Genomic DNA, 14,704 nt, shown 5'->3' with positions numbered 1-14,704 from the left:
ATTCAGGAGGATCCCTGAAACTTATAAAATCCCCTACAAAAAATAACCCATTAATGTCCCTGAATTCAACAATATCACACATATGTGATCATTTAAACTTATACCACTTTGGTTAAGGTGAATAAGCACATAATTTTTTATTTTATAAGAAACATTTCAAGGCTGTCGAGGAGCTTTAGCAAAACAAAAAGACCAAAATCCCAAGAATTTATTGAAAAATTCTGTATTTATTTTGACCTTAAAACAACAAAAAGACATTTGTTTTTAAAGAGCACTACACAAGAGGAACAAAAATTGACCCCTCATTACACTGACAAACTAATAACTCCTACAATCCTCGGCGTTATGCAGCTAACAATCATTCCCATAGGTTCAACTGTCTCATTATTTCACCGAGCCGTCAGGAGGAGACGAGCTCAAAAATCAGCGCAGATTGGTTTCCAGACGTAGTCACAAAATACGTGATTGTACTTTAAAAATTAAATGTGCTGAAGAAAACGGTACAACTCAAGTTTGTTGATTGGTCTGAAATCAACGGTAAAAACAGTTGGTCCTGGGTTTGTGGGTGTGATCAGTCTCTCTTCAGTCGGACTCTTCCTCTGAGCTGGCAGGAGTGGATACAGCTTCCTCCTCCTCTTCCTCCTCCGATTCCTGGGTGAATAAAACATTTCGATAAGAACCACAGGGGTTGATTCATCCGTTATCACAGTGAAGATTTAAAATAAATGGTTGACTCTGAGGCTCGCCGTAAACTTGAAAAATACTTGAACAGAAATGGAAATTAAATGTTAGCTCTCATCATTCCAGTTTCTTCAAAAAGTCAATGTGGACGCACACAGGTGAAAAAACTCTGCAAACAATATATAAAAATAAATAAAAATCAGTAAGACAGGGAAATGTATTCAAGAAGCAGAATATAGCTCGACTTCACAGAGTTTCCCAAACTATTAGTTGTGAAAACCACTTTAGGTAACATTGATGTCAATTAATGCTTAATTAGGACCAAAGTATCTGTCCTAAAATGTGTTTGGTGCGTTTAGTGGGACACAAATATTCAGCTGAAACTTAGACATGAAGCTGAAGAAATGCTGGATGTCACTGAACTCTAGTGACTGAAAGTTTTTAATGGTAAATAAACTATCAGAACTCAGATCGACTTCTGAGAAACTCAAAAAACCCAAGTCTGGAAACCTAAACGGCTCCTCAAACAGCAAAAAAACAAAAACAGCCTCTACCGTTGAATAGAGCGATGCGTTTTGATGACAATAAGTGGCGACACAAACTACACAAATACAAGAGGAAAACATGTATATGTGCTTCCAGGGAAGTTGTTGAAAGAAAATCAATCATGGATCTCTTTAATCCGTTAGTCAGAATTACTTTGCTGTTACCAGAGTGATGTGTGAAATTTGTGGCTTTTTCTTTATGTTTTGAATCGATGCTTCTTTATGCTAATAGTATCCATGACTGGTTTTACCTTCTTCTTCCTCTTCTTCTTGGATTTGCTCTTGTGGTCGGAGTCGGAGGAACTGTCATCGCTGGTCTCAATGAACTCTCGGCTTTTGAAGCTGTCGTTTCCTCCTCGTTCCTTTTCTTTCTCTCCGCTGCTGGACTTTCTCTTCTTGTCATCCTTTTTCCCACCAGATTTTCTCTTCTCTCTAAACGGTCGGAGGCATAGGAAGACAATTAGGGATGTAACACGAGCTTCTTTTGGAGAAAAAAAAAAAAGAGACACTGAAATAAAAGCCTTACTTCCTGGGACTGGAGGTCGATCCTCCTCCGCTCTCTTTGTATTCCTTCTTTAATTTGTCATATTGCCTTTTTGCCTCCCCTGCTTTTGTTTCCCATTCCTGAAAGAAACAGAAGTACAAAAGATCAGGGGTTTTGAAAGAAGTGCTGCTCAATTAAAGCATAAAATCTCTTCCAACAGGCCAGGTCTCACCTCCTTCTCGTCTTTGTTCAGCTGTCTCCACATCTCTCCGGCCTTCTTGGATATCTCTGTGATGGAGATGCCGGGGTTCTCTGACTTGATGCGCTCGCGGCTGGAGTTCAGCCACAGCATGTAGGCGCTCATCGGCCTCTTGGGGCCAGCTTTGTCCTTCTGCTTCTTCTGCTCAGACACAAACAAAATTGAAACGTTGCTTTCATTGAAGACAATCTGAGACTTGGGAATATGGGTATTCTCTTTTGCTGCTTTCTCACCTCTTTGCGAGGTTTTCTTTCCTTTTTCTCTTTCACAACTTTAGGTTTTTTGGCCTTTTTCTTCTTTGCGCTCTCGTCTTCGCTATCATCTCCTTCGTCGCTGCTGTCGCTGGCAGAAGCATTGCTGTCATACCTGATTGAAAGGAAAAACGTTGAATGAATCTGTGAAAATGCAAACGCGAGCTTCGATCTGAAGTTGAAAAAGTAAAAGGAAAGGCACTTACTCTTCTGCAATTTCCTCATCTTCCTCTCCAGGGTTGAAAGACTCGTCTAAGGAGAAAAACAGGAGCTTAGCCTTCTACTCTTCAAATTATTTCAAGGGTTCAGACGCTGAATCGGTCACTTACCGCTTCCACTTCCGTCTGAATCGTCACTGTCGTTGCCCTCCTCCCTGATCTTTCCCTCGGCCTTCATCCTCTCCAGGTAGGCATCGTGTTGGTCTTCGTCAGAGTCGCTGTACTCGTCGATGTTGCCCTTCATGCCCTGGAACCAAAATGTACAGTCAGGAAAACATTAATACAGACTGTTTGCAGCTATAATAAGACTCAACCAGGACCGAGAGATGCATCAACTACTCAGGATCCAAATGCAGCGTTTCCCCGTGCATCATAAGCCTGGCGGGCTACCAGGCTTCACTTGCGCCTCCAACAGGCTAAGCATTGTTTGTTTGTTTATTGCAGGGTTTTTTTTATACACCAGTAATGATGATAGCAAAAACAGGTTCAAGACTCTCTTTGGTGAAACGGTAGGAAGGACAAAGGAAACATAATATGGTCAGCATGTGAAGACGTACGGAGACTGATGTCAGGCGTCTTTATTCACCTGAACTCCATAACCACTGCCTGTCTCAGTCTACAGGCTAACGCTAACAAGTCATGAATGACAGATCAACTGAAGTGCAAGAAATGTATCTTAATTGTATTTTTTTATGTTTGCCTTTTTTAATACTTTCTAGTTGGTACTTGGGTATTTTTAATGCCTTTGAATAAACACATAGTTACTTAGTTATATTTTCACATTTCCTGTCAACTTTAAACTTTTTAACTCAAATAACACAGGGGGTTGCTGAATGACTGCCCTAGCGCTCCAACCACCAGGCTTAGCAAATATGAACGTTTACCCCCTGATCTTTTCAGCCAAATACTGAAAAATCTGTTTTCCCCCAGAGTCTGACACCGCTTCTCCTTAAAGGATATTTTTAAAAACATGGTAAATGATGGGATCAGTCTGGTAAAGAGTGCAATTGGTAATTTCAAAATTAGTTTTTAAAACTAAATCATAAAAAAAAGGAAGTAAGTAAAACAGAAGCAACTGTGCAAGACCAGAGTACAGACATGGACATAATCTGGCTTTGGCCAGATTTAAAATATGCACATTATCCACCCTGTTAAGAATAATAATAATAATAATAATAATAATAATAATAATGCCTCCCATCAGTGCAGGAATCTTTAAACTTACATTTGACAGAAGGGATTGTGCAGCTGTAATTTTACTTCACATCACCCAAACTTCTGCAGCCTGCAGCTCTCATAATGGTTCTAAATAGGTTTGGCTTAAAATAATAAAAAGCTATCCAATGTTTATAAATATAAATATAATGGCACATGCAGTTCTTTTTTAAATGGCATTGAAGTTCGAAGACAGAATGAATCTAATAAGAAAAGCTTCCTGTCAGTAGGGTTTTTTTTTTTTTGTAATACTTTTTGACATAAGATCTTCATCTTGAGTAAATTAACTTAAGATGCAAGTAAAAAGCTCGTTGGCTCAAACTAATACTTCGTAGACATGGAAACCAGTCGGGCTATTCTCTCCTGGCCCCCACACGGTCCGTCCCGACTCCATGCATCTTTATCCACGGCTGACAGAAGCATCCAGTTAGGAAGGCGGCCATTTATACATCAACAGGAAATGGAGAGGAGCTCGATTTGTTCTCATTGCCGTTCTCTGGCGACTCCGTCACCGTGGCGACAGATGATCATGGTGAGGGGAGAAACTTGGCAAAACTCTGAGCCAGCAGGAGCTCGTACTTGTCAGCAGAACATTACAGGTGGTGCAATCAACGCGGTCGAGTGTTAAACACCAAAAGCCCCCAGGCAGCGCATTAGTCAGCACAATGCAAGCACACAGAGTTATCAGAGTGATCAGCCTCACACACACACACACACACACACACACACACACACACACACACACTCCTCCAATCCACACGGCTCATGATTAGCAATAGTTCATTTGAGATTCATCAAGTAATCTGACAAGATTATCCCTCCAGAAACTGCTTGGATCCATCAGCGGCACACCATGCAATCAGAAATCACTCCACACCAATCAACCCGGGTTCCTTCAGCCACACGAGGCGCCCGCAACCATACCCACCTTCTTCTACAGGAGGTACAGACACAGACACACAGGAGAAGGGTGACATGAATCAATATCTGTAAAGGAAAACTGCTCTAATGTTTTAATTTTACAAACGAGGACGGGTTAATTTGCTCATAAATTACCTCTTTGAAGCCTCTGTTCTTGATGTTGAGCTTCTTGGCATTAACAAAGTCAAACAGTTTGCCATATTCCTCCCTACAAAGAAAAAAAAAAGACAAGGAGAATAATTTGGGTGTAATAAAAATCAATACTTGAAAAAGAGAAATTAAAAAGACAACGAGGAGAACGACTGCACTGGAAGGTGATGTCGCTTCACAGGAAATAAACAGGAAGTCCAGATTTTGCACCATGGAAACCAATAAATTAATATTAGGAATACATAATAAACTGCTGATAATTCTTTTGTTAAATTAGAAATTTAAAATGTTTTTTGACTAAAATTGAAGAGTTTGAAAGTGGTGAAGCTTTAACATTTTTACAGACAAAGACTTTTTTTTTTTTCCATCTCATCTGCAAAATGTTTTTATTTTTTGTACAGTTTTGGCTTCATTACAGCTCTGAGTGTTTTGTTATTTCAGCAAAAGGGCTTTTGAGTCTGTATACTGCAGTCAATCTGATAACATAGAAAGCCTTTTAATAAACACTAAAGCCTCTTCCTCTTCTTCTCCAGCGCAGCCGTCGTCTTTCCACGTAGCTGAAACCTGAAACACAGCGACGGCTCTGCGTGTGAACGAGGCGGCCTCACCTCTCGATGCTGCTGAACGTGTACTGGTTTCCTTGCTTGGTCTCGATCTCAAAGTCGAAGGACCGCGTCGTGGTGGTGCCTCTGGCGAAGTTGACGCAGGAGATTTCCTCAAAGCGCAGGTGAACCGGGGGCTTGTGGACGTAGATGAAGCCCCTCTCCAGAGGATAGAGGAGGCCTGAAGACGCCTTGTAGGAGCAGGTGATGCACTGAGCGCCAGAGTGGCTGTGGAGGAGGAGGAGAAGAAGATCTTACTAGGATTTATTTATTGTGAAATAAAAACTTTCAAAAAGCGTGCTGGAGATGCATCCTACCCTTGGAAGTTTCCAGGCACAGTGATTTTGCGGTTGACCAGGGCCTTCATCACCCTGCTGACCATCTCATAAAGAGAGCCAGACATGTTTTTACTGAGTTTGCCCTCAAAGCGTTTTTCCACATCCTCCCTGTGGTAGAGTTGACAGGAAAAAAATAAAAATGTCTGAATGAAAACATTTGATGGGATTTCTGAGAAGAAAATTAAAGAGGTTATCACACTGGTAAAGCCGTTTCGGCTTTACCAGAAACAGCAGCATAAAAAAAGCTCTAAAAACCATAAAATAGCTCCTACAAAGCTTTGGCGCCACCTGGTGGAAAGCATGAAGGCAGTAAAGAATGCCTTGAAAAACGTTTCCACAGCCATTTTTTCATGTTTCAACCAAAAAGTTGTTTTTTTATCCAGATAAAAATCTACAAAGTGACTCTTTTACAAACCTAAATCCTACAAAGGTGTAAACAGAAAATAAACATTTTATTCATAAAAATAAAATAAGCAATGTTTTAATAACGTATGTTTTTAACAGTAACATTAAAAAATATCTTAAAAATGGTGAAAACCTTTTATGTTATATATTTAAATAAAAGTGTAAATAGCACACTTTTCATTCATTTGTAAAAAAAAAAATAAATAAATTAAAAAAAACTTTGAAAAGCCCATTTTATTGCCTTTCAGTGTTGCTTTAATGACCCATCTTCAGGGTTGTGGCAATAAAAATCAGCCTTCTCCTAACGTACTCACTCGCTCATATTGAGGGTTAGGTTGATGTCCTCTTCCTTGGAAAAAAGCAGAATGAGGAAGTGATAACGGGTCTGACCCTGCTTGATGGGAGGATCCAGACTGATCTAAAAACAAAAAAAAACAGGGAAGGTGAGAAACATCAGAGTGAAGTGAAACTCCAGGACAGAAAAACTGGAAACCTGGAAAGGAGGAAGAGACGTTCACTCACCACAAAGAACATCTGCCGCTGATCCTTGTGAGGCAGCAGGAAGAGTCGCAGCACGGTGGTGTAGGGAATCTTGTAGTCGAACGTTTTGCCGTGCAAGTGGAGGAATGTCGGATAGATCCGAATATCATATCTGTAAGAACAGGCCGAAAGAGAAACGACAGACAAATTAAAAAACACATTTTAAAAGTAATTTTTTATTCTGTTTATTGGCATGTTTTCTTTGTTGCTTTAAAGGCTGTATCCTGTGGCACGTCTTTGTTTTTTGTTCACTTTTAAACCAAAAAAAGAAGATTTATTAGGAAAACATACAAACAAGATAGTCTGTGTCATCCATTTGGAAAAATAAGAACTAGAAAATAACAAAAATGTTATTCATTTAGAGCTTGAGAAATGCATCAGTCGGTGAAAATACTTGATTGGTGAAATGTTAAAATCAAGTGGGAAATCAAATATAAATCAAATGATTGCTTTTGTTCAGAATAAACCAGGTTTATCCTTTAGAGAATAGGAGGACAAATATTCATAGTTATGGTAAAAGCAGATTTGATACGTTTTTAATCACCATGTGGGAATCTGAAGTGATGGTTTTGTTGTTCTCCTACCTTCCTCTGGGTGTCAGACACTGAAGCTCCTTGAAGATACAAACAGCGTCTCCTGTGGCCTGAATGACATCAGCCTTCGACAAAACGTTCTGGGCGAACGCCTAGAGGAAACAAAACACGCAAGCCATTCAACGTTACCATCAACGCTAATAAAGCCAAATCAGTTCCCAGAACCGCTTTTCAATAACTGCTAAAACACGGAAATGATCAGGCATCACCTCCACAGGGTCTTGTCGTTCGTCGGTCTGACTGGGCGGGACGTAGAACCGGACCTCCATGAGAGAAACCTCGGTGTCGTCGTTCTGGTGGAACTCCAGTGTGACTTCGTTCTTCCCAGTGGCGCACTGGGAAACGTTGGACAGAGGGATCTCGAATGCCGTGTTGTCGTTGATATCGAACGACAGCAGCGGTCCTGGGAAAAGAGCGAGTCTCTTTCAACTTTGAATAATCACAAACATCCAGGAGATGCTGGATTACATTTGACATTTCCATGCTTCCCCAGACTCAAATTTCTAGATATTTCTGGACACTTGTTGAAAAAAAATTATTGATTTTATTATCCACAATATCTTTGCTTTGTCTGGCCTTTACTTTTGTCTAGTTAACGAACCACAGGTCTATTTTTGACACGCTGATATAAGCGCATATGTAAAGACCAAAAGAGATTAAACTTTCGGATTTTTAATGAATCTGCATTTTTCTGTAGATTTTGTCTGCAACTCAAAAGCCTTGTTGTGGCAAATACAACAAACATAATCTAAGGCAGAATAAAAGAGCCCTCTAATCTTTTATATGACGGAAAAGAGAATAAAGTTTGACGGGTCAAACCATATTCTAGTTTTCTGGGTCTCCAGATGTTTAAGGACTGTGTAGAAACAAAGTGTGTTTGCCTTCAGTGACTCCATGCCGGCTTGTTTACCTGAGAACTTGGCCGTCCCCCAGTTCCAGCCCTTCACAGACATGTCCTTCTCCGACAACTCCACCTTGTAGTTCAACTTGAAAAACTCTGACAGCTTCTCAAAGTCCTGCAGAAGGAAAAAATAAAACAGCAAAGAAACAGAAAGATGAGAGGCGTAAACGGTAGACGGAGAAGTCCTGACAGACTTCATGGTGAACGAGTCAGAGCCCATTACAACGCAGCCCAGAAGGAAGCAGGAACGGTGGATAATTAATCACAATGTGATTGGGACTGTGCCGCCAGGGAACACAGGAGATGAATGTAATCCATCCGCCTCGTCTGTCCTCCGACAATCAGCTCGTTTATTTATCCTGCAGGCCCGCTTACAACTGGAGAGGACGCACACACAGCGACAAACACATGGTCACTGAAACACACACACACAATCCCAGCAGTACAAACACATGTGGAAGTGATTGTGGCGAGCAAGTGTGCGTAGAGAGGAATCAGCTAATTTACGCACCTGGGTATCTGCCTGTCCATGGAGATATTAGAGCCAATTAGAGCCTGTGTGTGCGCATGCGTGTGTGTGTGTGTGTGTGTGTGTGTGTGTGAACACTAAAGGTCATAAGGATGTTTGTTGATCTGGATTAAAGAACTGTTTGTACTATTTGTAAATAGAAGCGTACGTAAAATCGGGAGTTGTTTTGCCGAAGCCAGTTTAATACGAACCAACACACATCTCATTTCCATCACAGATATAAACATTCACTTACACAACATCGCTACATCCTCTGTGTTTTGGGTTTCAAAGACTTTCTTCGAATCTCTTATAGTGATTCTAATCAATAACATTTCTAAAAAGGTGTTTTTTTTGGACTGTAGCTCTATTTTTGCTTTTACTTTTGATCCACTCCTGGTACCAAACAATGAAGAAGATAAACCGAACAACATAAGAGAAGTGACAGGAATAAAAAACAATGTATCCTCCAGTGTTCACAAAAACATTTGAACTACGACGGCCAATCTGGTAGATGTGAGACCGTCTCGCATGAAGGACATTTTTGAAAGACATTTACACGCATGCTGCAGATTCGTATCCATTTAGAAGTGTGTATTGCAGTGACCTCTGACATGTTCATATTTTACACTGGACTTTAAACACTGTAGATGAGGATTTTGTACATACAACAAATTACAGCTGTTATGGTTACAGTGTTTGAAGAAGATATTGATGATAGATGATTGTGAGCTTTGATGAAGAGGACTTTGAGACGAAACTGCAAGAAATTGGAGGATTTATTTACTAGTGTATTTTTTAACTCAAGCTTTACAATAACTTCATACTTTGACTTTTACTATCCTGATGTCCTCACTTGATATAAATTTCATACCAAAGTGCTAAACCTGATGGAAAACGACTGAGAACACCATGATGAGGAAACAGAGGAAAATGTGTTTATTGCAAAATCACCATCATTGTTTTAATATCAGACAGCTCTGCCAAAAAATAAGCTACGTACTGTTACGATGGAAATATGCAATTGGGCACAAACAGAACGAGAACCGAAGAGGTTTCACTGCTAAGCCTGAGCAGAAGTATCGCAGGAGCCGTCAGCCTCCCGAAGACGATCGCAGCTCGGCGATTCGACAGACTCTCTGGCAGAGATTCGCCATCTTCCTCAGGACATTTCACAGGGACGGATAAATCAAACTGTCTGCTCCGCACGCCAGCAGCTAAATCTCTCGCCAATTCTCGATTACCGACACTAACTGTGGGATAATAAACAATGACATCACGGCTTTTCCTCCAGAACCAGAGGATCTATCTTCCACCAAAAATATGCTGATTAACCCCAGGAGACAGTCGCAGCCTGCAGGTTGTACCCACACCCTCATCCCTGTGTTACAGTTGCATCCTGACGTTCTCCATACGCTCCGAGAAAAGAGCGTTAAAAACAATGTGAGAGACAAAAGAACAATGATTTTTTTTCCCTAACCATCTTGTTTTGTGAGCTTAATTGCTCCAGTGAATTGACATAAACACCGACCCAGAAGAGTCGATGATTGCACTGTTTATGAAACATGCATGCTGGCGCTGGTTTCCCTCATTAATCCCATTATAGGTTTGAGGAGAGGAACCGACTGATTCACAGGACTCTGACAGAAACCCACATGCACTTATAGCCAGCCAAATGGCAGCCCTTTTCACACCAAGCGCACTGGAGTTTTTCTGTAGGAAACAACAGGGAAAGAAGGGTAGCTGTTTATCAGAAGACACTTTAAAACGAAAGCTTTGTCAGGAGGAAAAGCCCAATCGTTCTGAGGAACATTTTTATTTCCCAGCAATATTTAATCTGGAGAAGCAAGAACTCCATCGGACCGAGTCATTTGGGAATGATTAGCTAAATAGACACAGAAGCAGAGCTTACCGTGTCCCTGAAGCCGTCATATTTGTAGATGTGCCCCGTGCTGGTGCCGAGTTTGATGCCGTGGCCTAAACACACGCGCCTCCACTGCGCCTGGTTGAGCTCTCCGGCCGGGATGTTGTCCACCTTCCCAGTCTTGTTGCTCTTATAAACCACGTTCTGTTTGCTGAAACGCAGCCGTCCGTCATTCTGCAGGAACACAACGCAGATCTGGGTTACCCTTTTCATAATACTCAAAAAGAAAGCAGATAAAAGTTATCAAATTTATTCATACTGCACTTTTAAAAACAACATTAGCTGGCAAAAAAGGTATATGTATTTATGACAAATAATGAGGGGTGTGAATCCTTTTGAAAGGCACTATAAGCTTCGGTCTAAACAGGTTAAAAACAAAATTAGGTTGTTTTAACTGGGTGGGTCATATAGTAAAAAGATGGTGCTGTTACGTACCCATGAGCCTTTGACCTCCTGATAGATCTCGTTGAACTCTAGCATGTCCCCCATGTTGGTGCAGGCGATGACTGATGCTCTACAGAGAGACCAAGAACTGGATCAGACACACACATCCACAGGGATTATGGAAAGCACATGTGCTACTTCAAAACTCAAGTCAGAAGACGTCAAGATATATTTATTACAAATGACTCGAAAGTTTTAAGTTAGCTTGTAAACTAACAAACGGCGGTGTAGTACCACTGTAATTACTGTTAATATAAAGGAGGAGTATGTAATTTCACTGTAGTGAAATGGAGCACAGTTGTGTATTTTCCAGGAGCAGAATAGCAGCTAAGCTAGCTGAAAATACATGAGGTGCACTTCTTTTGTGTTAAAGTGCTTGATAGGCTCCAGCAATCTTAAAAGAAGTAAACGACACGCGCTACAACACCGCCCAGCAGAGACACATCGAACGTTTAATCAAGCGCCCGGACAGAGCAAGGCCGGCATGAGGAAAACAAATCACAATTTAAAAGGTTTAAACGTCAAATAAAATCACTCGAAATGAACCTCAGGAGCGCTTTGCAATCTCCGCTGCCTCATAATACCCACTGACTCTAATTCTATCTAAAACAGAAAGTACCGTATGAAAACGTGAAACCTTACATTCACTGACGAGCCTCTGTTTCCCGCGTGTAGCATCAGGAGCTAGCGCTACGTCACAGGAAGTAGCAAGCGGTATTTGTATCTACGTCCGGCTAAGTAAAAAGAAAAAATATTGGTTTATGTATGTATTAAAAAACGTGTAATGAAATGTATTAAAAGCAACTATATATTGTAGGTAAATTACTGGCTTACTCAAATTTGACAACAATAAGACGGAAGGGAGTTTGCGCAGATCATAACTGACTGCAGTAACAAACAACTGCCACAGGAGGGCGCAGAGTGATTCTGATAAGAACTACGTCTATTCCCAAACTGCATACTCTGACCCAAAAGAGCTTTAAATGCTAAGTGCGAAAAGGCGCGACTAGTTTTAACTTATATTATTATTATTCAGAATCAAACGTACATGTCCTAACTCGTTGCATAAATAAATACACAATATCATTTTTATAAGTTTAAGAACAGAACAGTGTTCTTCAAGGTCTTGACAAGATTAACCTGCTGAGAAAGAACAACTGTGTGGCCAGTGGAGTTTTATTTTATATTCTGTCTTCATTAAACACATAGAAGAATGCGATAAAAAAAGTGAAAAAACTAAACACAGGCAGTAAACTAACCAACCAAATAGAACATGCTGAATAGAGGGCCTGAAGGCCTGTCTTAAATCATAACCCATTTAAGGCTCCCACTCTGTCAAGTAAGATTATACTTTCAGTGCTGCGCTCTCCCAAATAAATCTCCTGTTCCATAAAAAACAAGAATTGAGTCCCAGGTCTCCTCTTTGCTCCGAATAATCCAGCCCTGAGGATCTCGACTGTCAGCTCAAATAAGTAGGCCACTTTATTCAAACTCATTCACCGCTTGACTTTTACGGATATTTGGATCTCGGCTTGATTAAGGAGGATTTTTACCAAAAAAAAGTCTGTGGGGATTATTTGCACGAAAGCGAAAATATATATAGGCAGATATAATTCTCTAAACGTGAATGAAATGGCTATTTAAAAAATAATAAAAAATAATAACAATAGCCTACTATGTTTAAGAGCTGCGGCAATGATTTAAGTATGCATTTTTATTTATTTTTATTTTTCTAAATCTTTTACAGCTTTATTCTCTACATGTTAAGGTCGCCGTAGTTTATTTGCTTTTTCTTAAACGAAACGTCTATTTGGCTGCCACGTCGTTGCATGGTGAGGTTTGTTTGGTGTAATCCCAAGCAGTCAATAGACCTCTGACGACACATGAACTCACACCTAATGATAATTTACATTAGCACGTTAATTAACCTAAAATGTTTAGGTGAATTGGATTAAAAAATACCCCCACTTATTTTAGAGCGTGGAAATAATACAAGCTGGAGAAAAAGCACGCACAGGAGAGATTCAAGGGATTCTAACGTGGGATTTTTGAGGCAACAGCAAAACCAAATGAAGATTTAAAAAGAAAAAAAAATAATAATAAAGGAAGAAATAAAAACAATTAGAAAGGAGAGAGATGAAAGACTTGTTGACATCGTTCAGGGGTTTTATTAATTTAAATGTGAATTTAAAACTGAAGGGCAAATACCTCGAGGATAGTTTCAACACTTATTTATTTAATAGTTAATCTCTCATCAACTTTAAAAAGTAGACGAATTTATTTTATAGTAATTTCAGTTATTTTGTTGTAACACGATTTCACTCACTGGGTATTTTAAAACAATTTTTATTGCCATCTTAATAAATAAATAAATAAATAAATAAATAAATAAATAAATGGCATTTGCCCCCAAAATTTTTGGTGAAATGAAATCCACACGAGAACCACTCTACATATAATTTAGAGAGGGCATTGCAGTAATGACTTATTTCCTGCACTGTCGGGTTTGCCTGGTCCTCCTGGCCTCCCGGTCAGCTGATCCAGGCGGATTCGTCTCCTCGTTAAAGCGCCGCGGATTAACAGATCAAACGGCCGCAGTCAGGTTGTGTTCGCCGGGATGACGAGCGGATGAGAGGCAGGAATGAGTTGTGACAAGTCCGGTGGTTGAGCGGCTCTGTCAAGTGGTGCGTCAACCCCGGTGAATCACCGAGGAAGGAGGAGGGAGGGAGAGGATAACGAGGGAAGAAGAGGAGACAAGGATGGAAAAGGAGGGCAGGAATGGGAGCAAAAGAGGAGGAGGAAAAGGCTACAAAAAGGCTCCGCCGTCATGCAGTCTTGTCACACGGACCACACGAGTCGGCGAGAAAGTCCTGCGTTAGGCTCGTCACGTCGCTTGTTGATTTTTATTTCAGGAAAACGGAGGGAGGACATCACCTGTTGACTTATCTCCGCTTTTTTTCTCTCTCTCTCAGAAAGTTGAGCCAAGACGTCAAGAATTTTTTTTTTTCACCCTTAACAACGGAATAAACAGAGCTGGAGATAATGAGCAGCTTTTGTAGAGGTAAGATTATTAGCATTTGATTTTTATAAGCTGTAAAAGCAACTGTGATGTCAGTTAATCTCTTCAAAAAATGTTTGACTTATTTACCTTTGTTTTTTATTTATTTATTTATTTATTTATTTTTTACCCCCCCCCCCCAAATTAATGACTTGCAAATTGGCCTTTAATGCAGGTGCGTCTCCGGTAAATACTGTCAGGGGTAGCCATGAGGTGGGGGGCACATCAAAACCAAAAGTCATGGCAGAATCTAAAGACTTTGTTTATTCATGTTGCAATGAAAGGACGTAAAATGTTGGTCCAATGAAAAAAATTCTTAAAAACACAAGATGATTTGATGGAGCATGTTTATTCATTTTAACGCCACAAAATTCACTGGCTACGGACACAACAACAGCTCTATTTTCTGACCTAAGCATGTCATGTTGGAATTATTTACAGACTTTTTAAAAACAGTGAACTATGATTGAACGATACAAAAAATAAAACAACAAATAAATGATTAAATAATTCACAAAATGGCCAGATGGTTGTGAACTACTAAAGTTGGGGGGTAGCACACTTGATTTAGAAATAAATACTCATGTACTCATCCGTCTTAAATTCATTTAGTATTAAAATAAAATAATCAATGTCAAGCGTAGACAGGTGGCACCACTGCTGAAAC

At 40.1% G+C, this 14,704-nt stretch overlaps 1 protein-coding gene across 5 annotated transcripts; it reads right to left on the bottom strand.

Annotated features, from left to right (window-relative positions):
• Positions 1–207: 207 nt before the first annotated feature.
• ssrp1a (structure specific recognition protein 1a) lies at positions 208–13,627 on the bottom strand. 5 transcript variants are annotated; one of them, XM_015020026.1, is made up of 19 exons: positions 13,437–13,627; positions 10,971–11,049; positions 10,524–10,709; positions 8,113–8,218; positions 7,412–7,605; positions 7,194–7,294; positions 6,592–6,721; positions 6,384–6,487; positions 5,644–5,772; positions 5,333–5,554; positions 4,710–4,782; positions 4,582–4,587; positions 2,550–2,685; positions 2,427–2,472; positions 2,203–2,335; positions 1,943–2,110; positions 1,753–1,850; positions 1,478–1,658; positions 208–651 (listed from the first exon to the last, which is right to left on the bottom strand). In XM_015020026.1, exons 2-19 carry the CDS (start codon positions 11,022–11,024, stop codon positions 583–585), a joined length of 2,136 nt encoding a protein of 711 aa, XP_014875512.1. In that variant the 5' UTR covers positions 11,025–11,049; positions 13,437–13,627; the 3' UTR covers positions 208–582. The 5 variants fall into 5 exon arrangements, with proteins under 5 accessions (XP_014875512.1, XP_014875510.1, XP_014875513.1 ...); XM_015020024.1 differs by lacking the exon at positions 13,437–13,627 and adding an exon at positions 11,622–11,713; XM_015020027.1 differs by lacking the exons at positions 4,582–4,587; positions 13,437–13,627 and adding an exon at positions 11,622–11,713.
• Positions 13,628–14,704: the final 1,077 nt, after the last annotated feature.

The sequence above is a fragment of the Poecilia latipinna genome, unplaced genomic scaffold (genome assembly GCF_001443285.1).
Source record: "Poecilia latipinna isolate Pla-1442-1.1 unplaced genomic scaffold, P_latipinna-1.0 Scaffold2519, whole genome shotgun sequence".
Lineage (NCBI taxonomy): Eukaryota > Metazoa > Chordata > Actinopteri > Cyprinodontiformes > Poeciliidae > Poecilia > Poecilia latipinna.
Note: the sequence above shows the minus strand (reverse complement) of the source record. Positions and strands in the feature narration are given on the sequence as shown.